The 20,850-nt window shown below is 41.6% G+C and overlaps 5 protein-coding genes across 6 annotated transcripts; 1 reads left to right on the forward strand and 4 right to left on the reverse strand.

Moving 5' to 3' along the window:
- Positions 1-263: 263 nt before the first annotated feature.
- Positions 264-7,773, reverse strand: LOC117132841 (muscle M-line assembly protein unc-89-like). Of its 2 annotated transcripts, XR_004456483.1 has the most exons (3): positions 6,422-7,773; positions 3,365-6,323; positions 264-3,294 (listed from the first exon to the last, which is right to left on the reverse strand). XR_004456483.1 is itself a non-coding variant. In XM_033288160.1 (2 exons), the coding sequence occupies exons 1-2, from the start codon at positions 7,721-7,723 to the stop codon at positions 5,649-5,651; spliced, it is 1,977 nt and encodes a 658-aa protein (XP_033144051.1). In that variant the 5' UTR covers positions 7,724-7,773; the 3' UTR covers positions 264-5,648. The 2 variants fall into 2 exon arrangements, 1 of the variants encoding a protein (XP_033144051.1); XM_033288160.1 differs by having other exon boundaries at positions 264-6,323.
- Positions 1,497-4,402, forward strand: LOC117132922 (B3 domain-containing protein REM10-like). Its single transcript, XM_033288467.1, has 4 exons — positions 1,497-1,572; positions 1,658-1,720; positions 1,801-2,163; positions 2,316-4,402. The coding sequence occupies exons 2-4, from the start codon at positions 1,658-1,660 to the stop codon at positions 2,571-2,573; spliced, it is 684 nt and encodes a 227-aa protein (XP_033144358.1). The 5' UTR covers positions 1,497-1,572; the 3' UTR covers positions 2,574-4,402.
- On the reverse strand, positions 2,833-13,839 carry LOC117132854 (extensin-2-like). Its single transcript, XM_033288243.1, has 2 exons — positions 8,016-13,839; positions 2,833-5,115 (listed from the first exon to the last, which is right to left on the reverse strand). Exon 1 carries the CDS (start codon positions 13,517-13,519, stop codon positions 11,702-11,704), a length of 1,818 nt encoding a protein of 605 aa, XP_033144134.1. The 5' UTR covers positions 13,520-13,839; the 3' UTR covers positions 2,833-5,115; positions 8,016-11,701.
- On the reverse strand, positions 3,076-3,532 carry LOC103873849 (uncharacterized protein At4g04775-like). The gene is made up of 2 exons (XM_033275311.1): positions 3,365-3,532; positions 3,076-3,294 (listed from the first exon to the last, which is right to left on the reverse strand). The coding sequence occupies exons 1-2, from the start codon at positions 3,530-3,532 to the stop codon at positions 3,076-3,078; spliced, it is 387 nt and encodes a 128-aa protein (XP_033131202.1).
- LOC103849576 lies at positions 7,723-9,202 on the reverse strand. Its single transcript, XM_033275313.1, has 3 exons — positions 8,357-9,202; positions 7,820-8,104; positions 7,723-7,764 (listed from the first exon to the last, which is right to left on the reverse strand). Exons 1-3 carry the CDS (start codon positions 9,200-9,202, stop codon positions 7,723-7,725), a joined length of 1,173 nt encoding a protein of 390 aa, XP_033131204.1.
- Positions 13,840-20,850: the final 7,011 nt, after the last annotated feature.

Consider the following 20,850-nt stretch of genomic DNA (forward strand, 5'->3'; position numbering starts at 1 on the left):
GACAGGGTCGGGAAACTTGTTCGAGATGCGAAATGGGGATGGGGTTTGTGGCATACTGACGAGTTCCGTCAAATTAAGGCCATGTTCACTTCTACTTATGTTCCGTCCTTCTACCTTTGCCAATGTGCAAATGTTGTGGACCGACAATGTCTCTGCCTATGGCACATTGATGTGACTAAGGACGACAACATGTGTGAGCGCTGTTTCTGGATCAAAGAGATTTCCTTGTTCTTTCGTGATTTTGAACCGATAAGCCTGTTTAGGGACACAAGTAAGTGGTGAAGATGTCTCTGCATCAGAATCTTATCTTTTTTATGTTTTTTGCTATGCCATTATGTATGTCGAACAAAAAATTATATATTCTGTTTTTATGGCTGACTTATTTTCATCTTATGGCTGAGTTATTTTCATCTAATGGCTGACTTATTTTCATCTTATGGCTGAGTTATTTTCATCTTATGGCTGACTTATTTTCATCTTACGGCTGAGTTATTTTCATCTTACGGCTGAGTTATTCTCATTTATTCATCTTATGACTGTTTTTTGATTGTTCACCTAAACGTTAAGACTGATATTATTACATGTTACGGCTGAGTTGTTGTTTCGGAAGAAATTAACAACGGCTGAGTTAAATCCGAGTTACATAAACATAGACTGACTTATGAGTACAGAATCTGAGTAAACAAAGAAGTAGTAGTAGCAACTAATACATTTAAGACTTCATCCTAAGACATTCAATAATTTTTATGATCTCAGTTATGTCTTTCTTCATATCATCTAATTCTGCTTTTATAGCGGCCAAATCCTGCTCTATCGTCGCGAGTTTGTTTGCCACAACTACAAACTCTTCATCATGTGCTTCATCAAGCCATTTGAAAACATGGTTTTGACCCGAATTTGCTCCACATCGATAAAATCTTCTACCCGGATTCTTTATTGTACCTGACGTTAACACAATGGTAGCAGCTCCACAGTCGCACGTCCTTGGAATTCCACGCTGTAGATCCATCTAATTTATACATCATAGCACACAAAAAATAATGCAAAATCGAACAAGGCCAAAATACAAAAAATAATTCAAAATCGATTTTGGACGAAAGAGACTTACTTTAGGTTTTAGAAGTCGACTCTGGTTTTTCCTTTATCTTTTACTTGTAAATATTGGAAATATAATAGGGAAATCATATTAAATATAAAGATCACGCGTGTCCAAATAAAATAAACATATAATGACCTCGATATCGTAAATTACTCGGACATGCGTGTCAGGACATAACTCGACACTGAGTTAAATTATGTATGACTCTTTTGGCCAACTTTTATTTTTCGACATCATTAAATATTAACAATTTTACGACTGAGGTTTAGTTTTCGGTATTATTAATTATTAACAATGTTACGGCTGAGTTTTATTCTTCGGCATTATTAATTATTAACAATGTTACGGCTGAGTTATATTTTCCGGCATTATTTACTTTACACAAAAAAAAAAAGAAATCATTTTCGTCCCAACGCGAAAAAAAAAAGAAAAGCTCTCGACGACAGGCGATTTCGAAGCGTCTCGATACGAAGGTAAAACCGAAGCCTCTCTTTTGCAGATTTGTGGATTCAGCTTAGGTTCGATGATGTTTTCTTCCCATTCTTTTCTTGTTTGCAGATGCCTAATTCGCACAAACCTCATTTCTTGAAGCCTCTGCTTCCCGATTTCCACAGTGGCGTGGTAGACACACACTCTCTATTTCTCATGTGTATATGTTCCTATTTTAGAGTTTGCTTAACTTTGGCTTTTCTGACCTGCAGACAATACCACTTGGCTTCTTCTCACAGCACATAGAAGGGAAGACAAACCGGAAAACATGGAAACTAAGATCGGACGCTACAGATCAAACTTGGGAAGTGATACAAGAAGGCAGGAGACTCACCGGAGGTTGGAAAGATTTCACCACAGCACATGACCTTCAAATCGGTGACATTGTCATCTTCAAACACGAAGGAGATATGGTGTTTCATGTCACACCATTTGGTCCTAGCTGTTGTGAGATTCAGTATACACATCCTCACATCATCAAGGAAGAAGCCGATGCGGATGATGCTCCTTCTTTCTCATTTGACTATTGTTTTCAGGCTGAGGTCACTGCTTCGAATCTAAAAGAAGACAAACTTGTGAGTCGATTTTCAGTTATAGACCATATTTAGTTAGTTATTAACATATGGTTTGATCTGTTCAGTGTCTTTACGTTCTGTGTTTGCAGTATTTAGTTAGTTATTAACATATGGTTTGATCTGTTCTGTGTCTTTACGTTCTGTGTTTGCAGTATCTTCCTGAGGGAGCTACGACTTGTACTGCTTTGAACAAACAATGCCAAGAGATAATACTTGTCAACAAAGAGGGAAATTCATGGACTGTGAGTTTGCGATTTAGCGAAGCAGACGGCATGTATTACATCAGAAGAGGCTGGAGAAAGTTCTGTCGTGCTAACAGATGCGCCATAGGAGACTTATTTGTGTTCAATGTGGTTGGAGATGGGAAAACTACTCCACTAATGTGTGTATGTCCGGAAAGGGAAGAGTGATTTTGAACCTAAACTTATGTATGTCGAACCAGAAATTTATGTATGTCTCTTTTTATGGCTGACTAATATTCATATTATGGTTGAGTTATTGTTTATGTTATTGTTTGATTATGACTGACTTCCACTGAACGTTATAGCTGAGTTACTATCTTATTATGACTGACGAATACTCATATAATGGCTGGGTTATTGTTTGATTATGACTTAATTAACGTAACGGCTGAGATGCAGTGAACGTTATAACTGAGTTATTAAAACATTATGACTGACGAATACTCATATTATGGCTGGGTTATTGTTTGATAGTGACTTAATTAACGTAACGGCTGAATTGCAGTGAACGTTATAACTGAGTTATTAAAACGTTATGACTGACGAATACTCGTATTATGGCTGGGTTATTGTTTGATTATGAATTAATTAACGTACTGGCTGAGTTGCATTGAACGTAATAGCTGAGTTACTAAAAACATTGCGTCTAAATTATGATTACAACACATGACTACGCAAAGAAATAGTGCCAAAATATGGCCATACCAAACCCACAAACCACCACTGGAAACATCAAACACTTCATCTTTTCCGCTTTACCGAGTTCTTTCTCCAACCGACCAACGTCTACTCTCAGATCTGATATGCCTTTGGTCATGTCACTCATCACCGATTTCATATCTTCTACCTCTTCCACCAAGCACTCGTCCGCCCATTTGAATAAATGTCTCTGATTTCACCAACATGCCCAGCTCTTAGTATCACATTGACAGTATAATGAATAAAATTAAAAATCAAACCTTAATATATCCTTTGCGACAGCAATAGTACAGTCTTCCTGGATTAGCCCGTGATGCAGATGTACATAATTCAGCGGGTTCACCACACCAACACTGTTTCGGCGTTCCTCTTTCCACATGCCGGCGGTGAAAGTAAGTGTTACCAGACACAGATGATGAAGAAGACATTTTCTTTGAATGAAAGAGAAATTGGTGTGAAAGACAAAGTTAAAACAATAGTGGTAGTAATATAAAATCATTTTTTAAAAAAATTCAAATAAAGAGGAATAATTTAAATTAATAAACTATTAAATGCCTCGATATTAGGTTTGAGCCGTATTTTTCCACACACGTGATGCACTTTAATTATGACGAATACTCAATCAAATCAAGAAATACGAAAGGTTCTTTATTATTTTATCAAACACTTAAGTTGAATTCGTATTACGGCTGTGTTAGCGTCTATATTTTGGCTGAGTTAACGTAGACGTATTGACTGAGTTACATTAAAAATAACAATACCTCGATTATGTAAATAATCCGATACATGCGTGCCAGCCGTATAATAATGAGTCTCGATATTCTCAATGCAAACAAAATTTGTCATGCACATAATAATAAGAGAATAAAGGTCTCTAATAATAGTAGTCTCGATAATGTAATGACGGCCATAATAATGAGTCTCGATATTCTCAATGACGATGGAACTTCTCGCACGTATAATAATAAGAGAATAAAAGACTCTAATACTGGTCTCGATTAAGTAATGGCGGCCATAATAATACATTGAAAATAGCGTTAACTATGGCTTTGTATTTTTACACTATAAGGCTGAGTTATTAGTATCTTAATTCGTATTACGGCTGAGTTACTTAACTGAAACACTGACGTTTGACTTTATAAAACCTTAACGGCTGAGTTAAACAACTTTATAGAAACTAAACGGCTGAGTTAAACAACTTAATAGAAACTTAATGGCTGAGTTAAACAACTTTATAGAAACTTAACGGCTGAGTTAAACAACTTTACAAAAACTTGACGGCTGAATATAAACAAAAACAACAAATCAATTTCTAAAACCAAAATTATCAGGACCAAATTCTTCAAACATGTGGACAAGATCACGCCAAACTCTAGTTAGCATCCACGCAGGCTTCTCACCCCCATGTGCCCACCTCTTCTTCAAGAGGCGCATCTGACAACGAAACACCGTTCTGGCCACCAGATTAAAATTTGTCCAAACTTGAAAATTATATCTTCGTGCCCATGTGCGTTTGCGCTACAACAAAAAAACAATTTCCAAATGTAAGTGCTGTTATTATGTCTAATATCAAAAACAATTCAAAGATGTTGTCCTTACAGCGAGTTGAAGAAATCAGCGTTCCTTAAAATGATCGGGAATGGCGCGCCATGTCGGCCAATCATGAACCCATCCTTCTGCTAAAATCGACGGGATGGCCAGGGAGAGATCGCTTAGAAATTTAAACCAGATTACGCTGTCAAGCAAGACACCCGGGCCAGGGTATAGAACGGGAAGGTTTTCACGATTTTCAGAGTTTAGTATCTCATTGACTCTGTTCTCTAACCTTTCTGAATAACCAGGAACAATCATAACTTTGTAAGGCGATATAGAGATATTGTTTAGGTTTTCTAGTGAGATAAGGCGAGAAGGTGCAAGAGAAGGGGGCTATATATAGGGGAAGTATAGAACATTAAAGGTCGCGAGATAAAATATCTAAAATTTTCGCGCCATATGTAAATATTAACTTACACTAACAGGCTGAGTTATTAAGACCTTTACGGCTGATTTGTTGTTTGCCGTTTAGGGTATAGGGTTTAGTTATTTAGGGTTTGGGTTCCGAATAAGATTGTTTAGGGTTATGATTTATGATGTACGAACCACAAGATATGATAAATATCACAAATTCATAATAAATAACACAATAACAGTTTACGTGTTTTGAATCATGCTCACACCTCATATCACTGCCTAGAGTTTTAGGTACTCGTAAGAGACAACATATACCTCAAGATTATAATCGATTCCAAACTCGTATAGTCAACAAAGATCATGCTCACACATTGAGTTATTATTAATTATTTTGATAATTGGACTTTATATATAACATTCGAATGAAAAATTATTAATTATTTTGATTCTAGGGTATGTTTGAGGTATGACTGAGTTATCAATGAGTACTGGCTGAGTATTACTAATCGATACGACTGAGTTATTACAGCAGTTATCCAAAGTCAAATAGTTAACATAACAACAAACACAGGTTCACAAACAAACACAGTTTCATTATGAAAACAAATTGTTCATTCCAACATTTCCTCCTTCCTCGAGGATATCTGCTGCCATCTTCACCCGTAACCCTTGAATATTACTATCGTTTATGCCATCAAAAGTTACACCAAGCGCTAGACACTCCACAAACTTCAACGAATAAACCCCACAATCACCTGACATGTTGTTTTGTGGAATGTATCTTTTGCTCCTCCGTCTGAATGCGAACCTCTTCCTAGAATGCTTTCGGAGATCGGCAGGAATAAGCTCATTCAACATCCAGGGAAGCATCTCCAGTAGAGGTCTAAAAGCATTTAGCATTTTTTGCTCACTTTCGGGTGTTGACTCTCCATAGATTGGATCGTAGCAATCTATCTTCTCCTTGATCAGATCCACGTGAAACGCCACCCAGTGATTACCGCCGGTTTGAAGACATCCGTACACGTGATCCACATCTGCATACCACTTCAAGTTTGTTGTAAATTCTTCGGGGAATCTCCCGTTTACCAACGCTTCATAACCACAGTCTTTGAACTTGAACGAAGCAGGTTTCATCCTGAACTGCCTGTAATCGAGGGAAGCCCAAGAACTTAACAACCAAGGGTCTATGAAACCAATCCGCTTGGACCAGAATGGAGTGGGATCTCGCATGGACCTTTGTATGAGGACGTTCATATACGCAGCGATATGCTAGACAAAGAAAAATAATAAGTCAGCCGTAATATAATGAATTAAATATATAAGTCAGCCTTTATAGAATATATAAGTCAGCCTTAATAAAGACTTACATTATCAAACACCCATCCATATTCTTTGTCAGGCCACGGTCTTTCATGCATGAGTATGCTGTAGAAGTCACTCTCATGATCAGCTGAGGGTTCTTCTGGTTTATCTTTAGGTGCTGGTGGTTTGGGTGGAATTGCCTTAATGTGTTGCTTCAGTTTTTCCAGTCGCGCCGGATCAACAGGTGCGCAAGGGTCGTATATTACTGATGAAGGCGTAATGTTCTTCCTCATGCAAGTCGTCTGTCCATTGTCTCCAATGTACGGAAAATCTGGTGCTGAATCAAGGTTCGTCAATGAAAACCCTTGTGGAGATAACTTAACTGATTTCTCCCGAAGTTCCTTTATCACGGAAGATCTAATCAATTCAGCTGGCTCGACATCAGACTCCGCCGCCAATGCGTTATCTTCCGCAAGAACTTCGTCGTTGGTCACAACACATTCCGCAGACCGCTGTAACTCAGCCTCTTCTTCTTTCTTCTTCTTCGGTAACTCAGCCTCTTTTTCCTTCTTTTTTTTCGGTAACTCAGCCTCGTCTTCCTTCTTTTTCTTCTGTAACCCAGCCTCTTGTTTCTTTTGTAACTCAGCCGCTTTTCTCTTCTGTTTCTTCTCCTCGTTCTCTTTTTTCTTAGCCTCTTGCTTCTCCTTCCTCTTCAACGCAGCCTCTGCCCGCTGTGCTTTTTTCTTATCCTCGATAGCCTCATCCTTTACAGTAACAGTACGCTTGGCCTTGCCCCGTAAGCCGCGTCCATAGGCTGGAACGTTGGCATCCTTACCATCCTTAGCATCCTTAGTAATCTTTGCAGGAGAAACACTGATGAAATCAATTTCATTAAAATCATCACCAAAAATCCTTCTCACCACTGTATCCTTCTCAAGCTCCGAATTCTTCTTTGCAGGGGTCTCAGCTAACGCTGGACTTTTGACTGACTTCTGCTGTTTCTGTTGCGCCGGCACCGGACTTTTGACAGCCTTCTCCTTCCGCTGCGGGGGCACCGGACTTTTGACAGCCTTCTCTTTCTGCTGCGGCGGCTCTGGACTTTTGACAGCCTTCTCTTTCTGCTGCGGCGGCTCTGTCACTGGAGTTTTTACTGACTTCTCCTCCTGGGCCTGCGGTTCTACCACTGGACTTTTGTCCGACTTTTCCGGTGGCGACCTCCTACGAGGTGATGATGTCACCGATAAAGATTTTTCTACGCCGGCGGAGGAGAGTTTAGCATCGTTGTCGGGAATTTTTCTTTCCCCCAAAACTTTCAGACTCTGCTGCACTACAGCGTTCACCACGTTATCTAGGGTCTTCTCGTCCATCACTGGCCGGTTCTGGTCAAAATCGTAAGCGTCAAATTTTGCTGAAATATTCTGCAGAGCACTCACAAGATTCGTCAGAGTCGCTTTGTCCAATACAGCTTCCTCCTCGCTAGAACCCTTTCTCGTTTCAGCAGCTTCTTTCTTCTGCTTCTTTGTTGATGGCTCAGCTTCTGATGAAACTCCCTTCGTTTTCTTCTTCTTCTTCTTCTTTTCATTCCCCTTCCCCTGCTCATCCCTCTGTACTTCCCAGAAACCTTTCACGTATCTACCTGCGTGTATGTCTTCTACCAACCTAACGAGTTGTGGGTCGTCAGGTTCATCCGACCATACAGGAAACATCTCTTCAATTGACTCCTTCATAACCATTCTCCTCAAACGGACCTGCAACACCAGTTTATCATAAACTCAGCCATCAAATAACACAAAACCAAGCCATCAAATAAATTAATTCGGTCACAATATAAAATAAACTCAGCCATCAAATAACACAAAACCAAGCCATCAAATAAATTAATTCGGTCACAATATAAAATAAACTCAGCCATCAAATAGACTAATTCGGCAACAATATAAAATAAACTCAACCATTAAGTAGCTGTTAACTCAGTCGTATAAGTAGCAGTTAAACATTACCTCGCCATGATCTTTGATTTCGTCAGACAAGACAGTATCAAAACTTGAACGTGTACGCCTTCCACCCCATCGCAAAAGAGGAACGTCTTCATTGTTGACCACTCTCCCAAACTTCTCACCGAAACAGACGATGGACTCATACGCCCAAACCAATAAAACGTCCTTCATGCCGCTTACTGTGTATGACTTTCCATCTGGACACAGTGTTTTCAGAGAGTCAACAAGAACTTCGTATGCAGTCCGACCCCATGGATACGACCTCATGGCTTCATCGTCGAATACCCTTATTGCACTTTGAAAGGGTATCCTTGAATTGTGATGCAAACAGTACAGTCCCATGGCTTGAAGAAATAACATCCCCAACCACTTACGCTTTTCAAAACTCCAACCAGGACAGAACTCTAATGCTGCCTTCAGCTCATCATACTTGGGTCCCATCCCAAGCGGCACCTTCAACTCCTCCCAAAACTCTTTGTATTGATCAGGTTCAAAACTTTCTGTTGGCAATGGACCTGTGTTTAACCCAGTGATCTCACCAAACTCGAGCAAGCTAAACCTGATAACATCATCAACCACAACAGACCATATCTCCTTTTTATGCACTCGCAGCTGTCTACATAGCAGATAGTGTACGGTCCTACCAGACCAAATGCTTTCGCGTGAAAGTAGCCTAGCAACTACTCCAATGGGAGAGTTCACCAGTTCTTCCCACACATCGAGTCCTATTGTTTCTTTAATGTGGGGGAAATGTCCTGCACGGAAATTATGATTGATATCTTTACCTTCTAGGTTAGAAGGGTAAAGTCTTGGAGGGTAATCACGTGGTTCGACTTGACTAACATCCATCTGATCATATAACACAACAATAAATCAGCCACAACATAAAAATAACACAGCCATATCATAATATTAAAATATATTAGGTCATATATATAACTCAGCCATAACATAATAATTACTCAGTTATAACATAACCATAACTCAGCCATAACATAATAATTACTCAGTTATAACATAACCATAACTCAGCCACAACAAAAAGCCCTAATTCAGACACAACAAAAGCCTAGACAATCACATATCTCAGCCGCAACATAACCCTAACTCAGACACAACAAAATCCTCGACAAACCCATAGCACAGTCAACATAACCCTAACTCAGTCGCAACAAAAACCTCGACACACCCATATCACAGCCTCAATATATAACTGACCCACAAACTCAACCAAAATACAATATATAACGTCGCGACATCTTACCGGAAAAGATGAACTCGTTGATGAGAATGCGGTGAAGGCGATTTCGTACAGACGACGGTTTCTAAAAACTCCGACGAGACAGAGTTCAACGACAGAGAGTTATAGAGAGTTCAACGACAGAGAGTTAGAGAGAGTTCGAAGAAGTAAAGAACAATGTCGACGAGGGTTTCGAAGGGTGAGAGGATTTCGGTTTGCGGTTCCTTCTTCGACACAATACAGTTCTTCGTGTTCTTTTCTTTCTTTTTTTTTGACAAAACCGTATGTATGATAGTGATAGTGATAGAGACGGTTTGGTTTCAGAAAATAACTGATGTGATGTGGATTTTTAATAACTGATGTGGCTTTGATCTTTAAAATTAGTTTCAGAAAATAAAACATAACAAAAGCCCCTTATTGTAAATTACTAGGAAAGAGAAAACATTCTAGTAATAAAATAAAGATGTACAACATTCTAGTAATAAACCATAAAATGTGTAACATTCTAGTAATTTTCTCTTAGAATTTTATATCACAAATTGGCAATGTCTATGGGATGCTCTTCGCTTGTGTTCATTCATAAATACCCTCAATATTACTAAACCTAACTAATCCATCTTCAATAGGCGCACTGGAAATCCATAGTTACTCCTAGACGCAAAAACAAAGATGTAACATATCACATTTACCATGTAATTAATTATATTCTAATATGAGCTATGCACCTGAAATTGTACTACAGTGAAAAGTCTATATACTAATAATGGTGGGACTATAATATTTTATTAATTTGCAGACTTATTAATTTAGAAAAAATCTATTTTTTAAAGATTTTTTTATATTAAAATTTTAAAATAAGAAAATATTTGATTGTATTAATTAAAATTTTTGAAATGGTATTTTCGTATAGCTTTTACGTATATAAAATATGTTTCAAAGACTTTAATTTTCATTTTAGATATAAATTTACTAAAGATCATCAAAATATATTGAAATCAACAAATTGTATTTTATCACAATGTCTTTTTATTGTGAAAAACAAAGAGATTCGCCTAGTTTTTTTTTGTTGTTAAAATGTGAAATTTATTGATCAATGGATAATATTAGGAATTTACAATAGGTTATGAGAGGCTATAAGAACTATAAAAGAAAAAATATGCAATGAATGTAAAAAATAAATTTCAAGATCATGTGAGCTAAACCGTAACTTCGAACCACCGACACATCAAGCCTGTAAACTTGTGGTCAGCCTTATATCGAAGAGAAGTAATCCTATTTTGCATAGCCTTATTAATGATCCGAACCACATGTTCCACTGTCCGAAACCCCGTTTGGTGTCTTCTCTCATTCCTCTCTTTCCAAAGATTCACCTACTTACAAAACAGTCGTAGCTAAATATAAAAATAAAGTCGATTTTTATCGACAAAGTTAAATTTCAGGAAATTGTTACATTTTCAACAAATAATTTATAAACCGAGGGATTCCAAATATTAGTATTGTTAATATTTCCTCCAATATCTACCGTCCTTGAAATTTATTGGGTAGTCGGCTACCAATCCGACCATATTTAATTGTGTAATTGAGGCTATATATTTTGGTTAGATAAAAAGCATTCAGAATAAACAACAACATCAGTTAGTGAGGCGTAAAAAAGATCTATAAAATTCTAATACACATATATGGGTTTTGGATTTAATATGCACTACAATAGAATTATGTCAAGAATGTTTTATTTCAATTCAGCTTAATTACTCAAAATTATCTTGCTGGTGCACAGATTATTTCACTAAAAATAAAACTACAAGCATACATCAACAATTTTTCAATGTTTCACCAATATGAAACTAATGAACAGAATTCCATATAAAAATGACTAAATTTAATTTAAATGCAAATTATTGGATAGGAAAATGTAATTATTTCAAATTTAGAGTGAGTTTGAACAACATCTACCAATAAATAGGTGCATCCAAAAAGTAGCCAAATTTTAGTGGTATTATAAAACCATAAAATAGAGGAGGCAACAACAACGGAAAATCAAAAGACAATTTCATCAAAAAAAACAATAGCAATGAATCATGTTGCTTGTTAAAGAAACAATTTAAAAATTAGTAGTAGGGCATTTTGTAGACATATGGTGGAGGTGGTGGAGACTTGTAGGAAACTTTTGGGGAAGGCGAGTAGTATGGTGGGGAGCTGTAGACATATGGCGGTGGTGGAGACTTGTAGTCAACCTTTGGCGAAGGAGAATAGTATGGTGGAGGTGGTGGGGAGCTGTACACGTATGGCGGAGGTGGAGACTTGTATTCGGTCTTCGGGGAAGGAGAATAGAATGGTGGAGGTGGTGGTGAGCTGTAGACGTATGGCGGTGGTGGAGACTTGTAGTTTACCTTCGGGGAAGGAGAATAGTATGGTGGAGGTGGTGGGGAGCTGTAAACGTATGGCGGTGGTGGAGATTTGTAGTTTACCTTCGGGGAAGGAGAATAGTATGGTGGAGGTGGTGGGGAGGTGTAGACGTATGGCGGTGGTGGAGACTTGTAGACCATCTTTGGCGAAGGAGAGAAGTATGGTGGAGGTGGTGGGGAGCTGTATACATATGGCGGTGGCGGAGACTTGTAGTATACCTTCGGGGAAGGAGAGTAGTATGGTGGTGGTGGTGAGCTGTAAATGTATGGTGGCGGTGGAGACTTGTAGTCAACTTTTGGGGAAGGAGAGTAGTATGGTGGAGGTGGTGGGGAGTTGTAGACGTATGGAGGTGGTGGAGACTTGTACTCTACCTTCGGAGAAGGAGAGTAGTATGGCGGAGGTGGTGGGTAGCTGTAAACGTATGGTGGTGGTGGAGATTTGTATTCGACCTTAGGAGAAGGAGAGTAGTATGGTGGGGGTGGTGGAGAGCTGTAAACGTAAGGTGGTGGTGGAGACTCGTAGTCTACCTTCGGAGAAGGAGAGTAGTATGGTGGCGGTGGTGGAGAACTGTATACGTATGGCGGTGGTGGAGACTTGTAGTCTACCTTCGGGGAAGGAGAGTAGTATGGTGGAGGTGGTGGAGAGCTGTAGACATATGGCGGCGGTGGAGACTTGTAGTCAATTTTTGGGGAAGGAGAGTAGTATGGTGGAGGTGGTGGGGAGCTGTAGACGTATGGAGGTGGTGGAGATTTGTACTCTATTTTTGGTGAAGGAGAGTAGTATGGTGGAGGTGGTGGGGAGTTGTAAACGTATGGAGGTGGTGGAGACTTGTACTCTACCTTCGGAGAAGGAGAGTAGTATGGCGGAGGTGGTGGGGAGCTGTAGACATAAGGAGGAGGAGGAGACTTGTACTCTACCTTCGGAGAAGGAGAGTAGTATGGCGGAGGTGGTGGGGAGCTGTACACGTATGGTGGTGGTGGAGACTTGTATTCGACCTTAGGAGAAGGAGAGTAGTATGGTGGAGGTGGTGGAGAGTTGTAAACGTATGGTGGTGGCGGAGACTTGTACTCTACCTTCGGGGAAGGAGAATAGTATGGTGGCGGTGGTGGAGAGCTGTATACATATGGCGGTGGTGGAGACTTGTAGTCTACCTTCGGGGAAGGAGAGTAGTATGGTGGAGGTGGTGGGGAGCTGTAGACATAAGGCGGTGGTGGAGATTTGTATTCGACCTTCGGGGAAGGAGAGTAGTATGACGGAGGTGGTGGGGAACTGTAGATATATGGTTTTGGATGTGGTGTATATTTAGGGCCTTGTCTTCTATATTGTGGTGGAGGAGATGGTGGTGCCGAGTAATATGGGGAATTCTTTTTGGGTGGATATGGTGATTTGGTTTTATGGACTGGGGGATATTTCTGAGTTGTTGGGGGAGATTCATAAGGGTAAGCTGCAGCTACGATGGCGCTAAAGACCACAACATAAACCATGCAATGCCCTAATCCCATAATTTTTGGGGATCTCATTCTACCCGTAGCTGCTCTTTTTAGTTTCTCTTCTTTGTTATGATATAGTTCAACGTGAAGTCCCTTGATATATAGTCGCTTTTTGTGTAAAGTTTATATTATTCTCCCCCACTTGGTTTCGTGTGTGGCACTTCCAACACATTTAGACGACGTGCTTAAGTTGTTTATTTTAAGATGGTGACTAGATTTTGACCCGCGCTTTCAAAGCGCGGATTTATTTTTGTTTTTTTTTTCAATTGACAAATATTTAGTAAATGTCACATTTTCATATATTTGTGTTTTATTTTGTAAAAGACTTAAAAATTTTATCTTTATTTATCGTATTGCATTTTAAATGACTATTTATGTTAAAAAAATTAAATTTTATTTTTTAATGAATTAAGTTGGTATAACTCTGATAAATTAATTTTATTATGGGGTTAATATTTTAATTAAAAAATTATATACTTTTAATAAAGATTTATACTTTTCAATAAAATAATTCAATTATTTTTATGAATGCTTAAATTATATTAAGAAAAAAAAAATAATTAAGAATAGTTGAAAAAAATTATTTGAACTTAGACTCAATGACCCAAAAGAAAAAAAAAATGAGAATTGAATCTGATTTTTTAATAGGCTCAAATGGCCCAAGAGAGATTTGATTTGGGCTGGATCCAAAAATAATGACCCAATATAAATTTGTTATTAATATTACTTAATTGCCCTTAATGAAACATGCAATGTTAGTGAAAGAAACATGCCCCTAAGGTAATTATGACAATAGGATCCTGCTTTAATAGTATAGATTTGTTGAGCATAAGAAATGGTCCAGATTCTTTGGCAACTTTCTATTGTTTTAAGAAATTTGTTTGCTTATTTTTTATTTAGGTCCCAAGATTAGTGAAAATGAACAAAGTGCATAACTGGTGATTATTTTAGACACAAGTAAAAATAATAATTTGTTTATCAAATGAATGTGGGGAAAGCGAAGATTATTCCATTATTACCAGTAACTTTTTATCATAAAATCAAAAACTTTTACATATTTTTGTGAATGTTATAACACAAACTATAAATAAAAAACTTGAAGTCATGGGAACATCTCCGGCTACACTTCTGTTTTTATGAACATTTTGACGAGTATGTTCCATGTCTAGTTTTTTTTTTGAAAAAATGTTCCATGTCTAGTTGTATTCAGTCGATTGTTTGGTTGCTTTTATATCATCAGCACTCTTCATATGGATTCCTCATCTGGCTTTTATCTACCAGTAACAGTTTTAAATAGATCATATATAATACACATATATGTAAAACGTACATGCATGTTGTTTTCCTAAAGGAAGTGATCGATAAAAACTATTCTTATTAATTGTTTAAATCCTAAGAGAAACAAAATTTTCGTTTATCATTCATGTATGTTAGACACAAATTCATATACTATATGTGGACAAATAGTCATATAGATACATACAATTTACCAACGTCGTTTCATATATGATCTAGGGTTTATCCTTATTATTTGTACTTTATTATTTTCAGATGAAAAATAATTATTTACACTCCATATAATTTTTTATTCTTGCAGTCTAAAGATGAATGAATAATGCTGGCAGCAAATGGTGGTGAATCATTGTTGGGGTCAAAAACGGTTACGACGGAATTACCACCCGAAAATCCTCAGAGATCGTATTTCCGAAAGAGTTAGTAAAAGAAGGGATGTAATTTTCGTAAAAATAACCTATACGAGGTTATTTTTACGAAGAAGTGTTCTTTGGGATTCAAACCGAACGATCGTCCCGCTCGGTCGCTACGAAGCGACCGAGCTCGGGCCAAAGCTCGGTCGCTACGTAGCGACCGAGTGATCATCCCGCTCAGTCGCTACGTAGCGACCGAGCGATCGTCCCGCTCGGTCGCTACGTAGCGACCGAGCTCGAGCCAAAGCTCGGTCGCTACGTAGCGACCGAGCGATCGTCCCGCTAGGTCGCTACGTAGCGACCGAGCTCAGCCAAGCTCGGTCGCTACGTAGCGACCGAGCGGGAGACCGAGCTCGAGCCAAAGCTCGGTCGCTACGTAGCGACCGAGCGACCGTCCCGCTCGGTCGCTACGTAGCGACCGAGCGATCGTCCCGCTCGGTCGCTACGTAGCGACCGAGCTCAAGCCGAAGCTCGGTCGCTACGTAGCGACCGAGCACTCGTTTCGCTCGGTCGCTACATAGCGACCGGGCTCGAGACAAAGTTCGGTCGCTGTGTAGCGATTGAACCTTTCCGAACATCGATACGACACCAGTCCTTGCATTCTCGTCAAACCTTCGAATGCTATCTCCCGAAGACCGTAGCAAGCTCAGTCCATGTTTCCCGCTATTCTAATTCATCGATCAAACTTCGCGGATTAGAAACCGCGGAAAACTCGTAGTAAACGTGTCGAGTCGGAAGACGGCCCAAAGGGACCTAAAACACGACTCAAGGCCCATCCTACGATTTTTCTTAACCAAAAGCCCGTGAACCACAGCATGGTCCGCGCTTGGCCCACGAGGAAGGATAAATGTCAAGTTTCCGCGGATAAATACGGAAGTTTTGAAGATAATTGTGAAGATCGGGAAAAATGGAATATCTCCATTTTTATGCTATGACGGCTTAAGGGCAGAAGAGTAAAAGCGTAAACCGACCTTGGAGCTAGTATATAAGGAGTCCTAGGCGAGGAGCAAGGGAGAACTTTTTCAGAGCAAACTTAGCACTTAGAGCGATTTAGGCAACTTTCCGTTTTTGTTATTTCGAGCTGCGACTCAATTAGGTTTAGCCGTCTTAGGGTTGCTAGAACTAGGAATCTCGCCGACAGCTCTCGAGCCCAGGCTTATACCTTGTTGTAACGCTCATACGCAGATTCGGAATAAGATCTACTTTGCTCTCTTTTCGATTTCTTATTTTTATCGTTGTTATTCTCGTGTTCTGATTGCTTGACGTGTGGTAATTAACAGATATCCGGGTCCTCTGGGAAACTAGGGTTTTCTAGTTTTCCTTATTTAAACGGAAATCGACAGTGCGAATTTCGGTTCCCACAGTTTGGCGCTAGAAGGAGGGGGACTTACGGATCAATCTAACCCGCAAAAGCCACACACAGTCAGACATGTCAACCAACGACGCGGATAACGTGCAAACTCCCTTAACGGAGGCAGCGGCACCGATCTCCACACTCCGGTAGCGGACGTATCTGCGGCCAACGCGCAAGCCAACGCCGCGACGCTCGAGGAGTTTAAAAAGATGTTCGCCACCTATGAAAAAGGTCGGAAGAACAGGATAAGCTCGTGAATACCTTGACCAAACAGGTTGAAACCTTAACGGCAAGGACCCAAGCTATCCGTCCCCGCGGAACCACCAAAATCCGCGGGAAGAGGCTCGATTTCGCCACCCCACTCGATAGAGCAGGAGTCGCGCGGGAACGACCTTCCGGTCAAAACCCCAGCGAGAAATCTCCCATCGAAAAGGGGAACTCTGAAAGTCTTCCGCCCCTGCAAAGGACTCGGAGGATAACGAAGCCGAACACATTGACCTGGATCCTAGCGATGTCTCCAACGACACCGACGAGGATGTCGACAGACATCCAAGAAGGACCAGAAGCCGATCCGCTCGGGAAGGCTCCCCGTTCGAAAAACCAATGACGGAAGAAGAAGAAGTCGCCTATTGGAACGAACAAGAGGAGCTGGCCGAAAGGCAAACCGAGCTCACTCGCAGTAAACGCCGACAGGCTCGGAAATCCACTGACGAGACATCGGATATCCGCGATCTTCGCGACTACATCACCAAGACTGCGGCAGAAGTGAGAGCCGTAAAGTCTCAAATCCATCATGCTACTAGTGCTGCCCCCGAGATCGATCGACTGCTGGAAGGAGCTCGAAAGACCCCCTTTACCAGTCGCATTTCGGACATGAGGGTGTCCGATCCGGGAAAGATCAAAGTACCGAAGTACGATGGTACGGCCGATCCAAAAGCGCACCTTCAGGCTTTCCACATCGCGATGGGAAGAGCAAGACTGAAGGATGGCGAAAAGGATGCCGGCTATTGCCGCCTGTTCGTCGAAAATCTTGAAGGAGCAGCGCTCGAATGGTTCGCACGCCTTCGGCGCAACACCATCGGGAGTTTTCGACAGCTCGCATCGGAATTCCTCAAACAGTACTCTGTATTCATAGACAGGAAACCTCCGATGTTGATCTCTGGAGTCTCTCCCAGAGGGAAGACGAACCCCCGCGAGATCGTTCAGTCAGGGTCAGCGATCAAAGATAATGGTCAGGTAAGGATAAAGCAGAGAATGAGACATGACGCGCTGAGAAAGACGCTCTGGTACAAGTCGAAATTCAGAAAATGGATAACTCTCGACAAACCGCGAACGATCCAGGACGCCCTCCACAAAGCAACGGACTATATCATAGTGGAGGAAGAAACTAAAGTCTTATCGCAAAAACATAAGCCGGCAAGACCATCCTCGAAAGACGCAGATCCGAAGGGAAAAAGAAGAACTCTCGTAACGACAAGTACGTCCATCACGAGGGGGAAGATCTCCAAGGGGCGCATAACTATGCGATCAATTCGGATCAAGGCCGGACCACGGGCAACACATGGACTCGCAATCAAGGGTATGACGAAACACCTTCTGCGAGTTCCACCAATCCCGAGGACACTCCACGACTAATTGCAAAGTCTTAGGAGCAAGACTGGCCGCGAAGCTGCTCGCTGGAGAGCTTTCGGAAGTAACTAGCGTCAAGGATCTCATCCTCGATTCTGATCGGCCTCCAAAGACGGACAGAAATCCGCCCGCCGAAAAATCTCCTCAACGAAACCAACCTGGGGATAAACGCGGTAGGAGGCCGGATGACAAAGGGAACGATAACAATCGTCGCAGAGTCAATATGATCATCGGAGGATCTCAATACTGCGGCGATACCGTGTCAGCCATCAAGGCTTACCAACGGAAGGCAGAATCAAGCGCAAATTGGCCTACATGGTCTCCTCCTCGAGACGGCCAAAGTTGCTCGATCACCTTCACGGAGGAAGAAGCCGGCGGTATCGACCAACCTCACTGCGACCCGCTCGTCATAGATCTCGTCATACGAGATTTAGAAGTCGGAAGGGTACTCGTCGATACGGGAAGCACGGTCAACGTAATCTTCCGCGACACTCTCAAGCGGATGAGTATCGAACTCGGAGAGTAATTCCGACGCCAAAACCCTCACGGGTTTTCAGGCGAAGTGTCGATGACTCTCGGATCAATCCAATTGCCAGTCATGGCCAAGGAGATCACGAAAATCGTCGAATTCGCGGTAGTCGACCATCCCGCTATCTACAACGTGATCATGGGAACCCCATGGCTCAACGCCATGCAGGCAGTTCCGTCAACTTACCACCTGGGTCTCAAGTTCCCAACGCCGAGCGGAGTCGCGGCCATCTGGGATGCCAAAAACAGTCGCGACTATGCTTCCTCGCGGAGCATAAGTTAAGGCAAATCACGGCTTCTGCAAACGGCAAACGCGAAGATAGATCGATCTTCGGCCAAAAGCGCCCCGGACAAGGACGAAGTAAAATCGTCTGTCAACGCAAACGCATCGGACGTCGAAGCTCGACATAAATCCGAAGCCCACGCGACAACTCAACCGGAACATCCGGAAATAGCGTCGACCCAGCCACGATCGACACGGTCAAGGCGGACATCGCGACACCAACCGCCGAGTAAGAACACTCGCGGCATGAAACAGAACTACGAGATGGCTTGATCCTCGAAAGGGGTACGTAGGCAGCTTGTCAAAAGACGAGTTCAGCTATCCCCCTCTCTAAAAAGGGGGGGGGAGTGGGTGCGTATACTCGTATACTCCCACAATCGCCATTATTGTAATCGAGTTTTTAGAAACATAAATTTTTTACAATATACACGTGTCTTTTTATCGAAAACGTTTACGCTTTCAGTTTACGCTCGTCTTGCGCCCTCATCCGGCCCAAAATCGTAAAGATTATCATCTTTCAAACACGCAAAAATACACGCATAATCCTCGAAAATAACTGCGAGACGTCGCAAAAAGTTAAAATTCCATGCTAACAAATTGTCCGAACGCGACCACCAAAAACTTTACACCCCGTTCGTCGATTGGCCCCGACGAACACGCCAGCCGTCTTAAACAAACGCAATCCGATCACTCTTTTGATCTTTAAAAACGTCCAGCACAAGGACAAAGCGCGCTACAACAAAAATCCGAAATTTTGGTTTAGCACTTCCAGTTGATTCTGAGAAGATGCTCGATTCGTACCATACAAGTCATATAAGCCGAGAACATATCGCGGACTTTAAATCGGTGCGAGTCAGGAAGAAATCGCAACAGGAAAAACGATAGCCGGCTAGTCACCGCACAAACCTTAACCGAAAGTAAACCTAGGTCTTGCCCTAAACCCAACGCTCTGGTCTCAAACATCTCAAGGCATGATATCTAAAAGATACGAGATCATAAACCATGCCTCTCCGTTCGTATCTCATGTTCTCGAAAATCGTAAAGAAGATAAATTTTTACGAAAATCACGAACGAACCAACAGATTGAACGTCTAATTAGAACTACATACGAGACAAATCGTATTTACTTCAACCCCACTCAGGAAAAACTCGAAACAAAACATTTATCATATAAATAAACCGCGTAAAGCGGCAAGGGATTCAAAGCCACCAACGGCCAGTCCCGTAAATACAAATACGGCCATCTGGCCTAAACGAAATCCAAATTCAAAGGCCACACTCGGCCGAAAACAAGATAACTGATCCATCCCTCATAATCCAAAGTCAAAGTCCCCGGACAACGAAGCACCAAACGCATCCGCGGGACGATCACTTCCTCGCCACCATCGTGAAAATCGATCGGGACCTCCTCGGTATCAGGGAAACCGGGATGGAATCCCAGAACCCTTGAATCCTCTCGTCGATCGAGGGATAAGCGCCTCAGCTGGGCACGGCACTCATCCCACTCTTCATCAAGCTCATTTCCTCTTCAACACATAGTCGTCGGCTTGCGTCCTCCAAAGACTTCCGACCGAACCACGGCACTCGCGAAAGTCGCCCACCGAGGTAAAGGCATTCTTAGGTTCCGTACTCAACCTGGAACTGAGATGCGCGAGTCTTCATCACCTCGACGATTTCTCTTTTGCCTTTCCTCTCCGCTTACGAACAGCCCGCGCATGATCACGAGTAAGCTGTGCCTCTCGCTCCAGCATCTCGCCTTGCACGCGAGCGAGATCCCGCTCCGCTTTTCCGCTTGAAGCGGTAGACCATGGCTTCTCTATGACCGCCTCGATGCCGAGCCCAGCAAGCTCAGGCCCTGCAA

This window comes from Brassica rapa, chromosome A01 (assembly GCF_000309985.2).
Source record: "Brassica rapa cultivar Chiifu-401-42 chromosome A01, CAAS_Brap_v3.01, whole genome shotgun sequence".
NCBI classification, from domain to species: domain Eukaryota; kingdom Viridiplantae; phylum Streptophyta; class Magnoliopsida; order Brassicales; family Brassicaceae; genus Brassica; species Brassica rapa.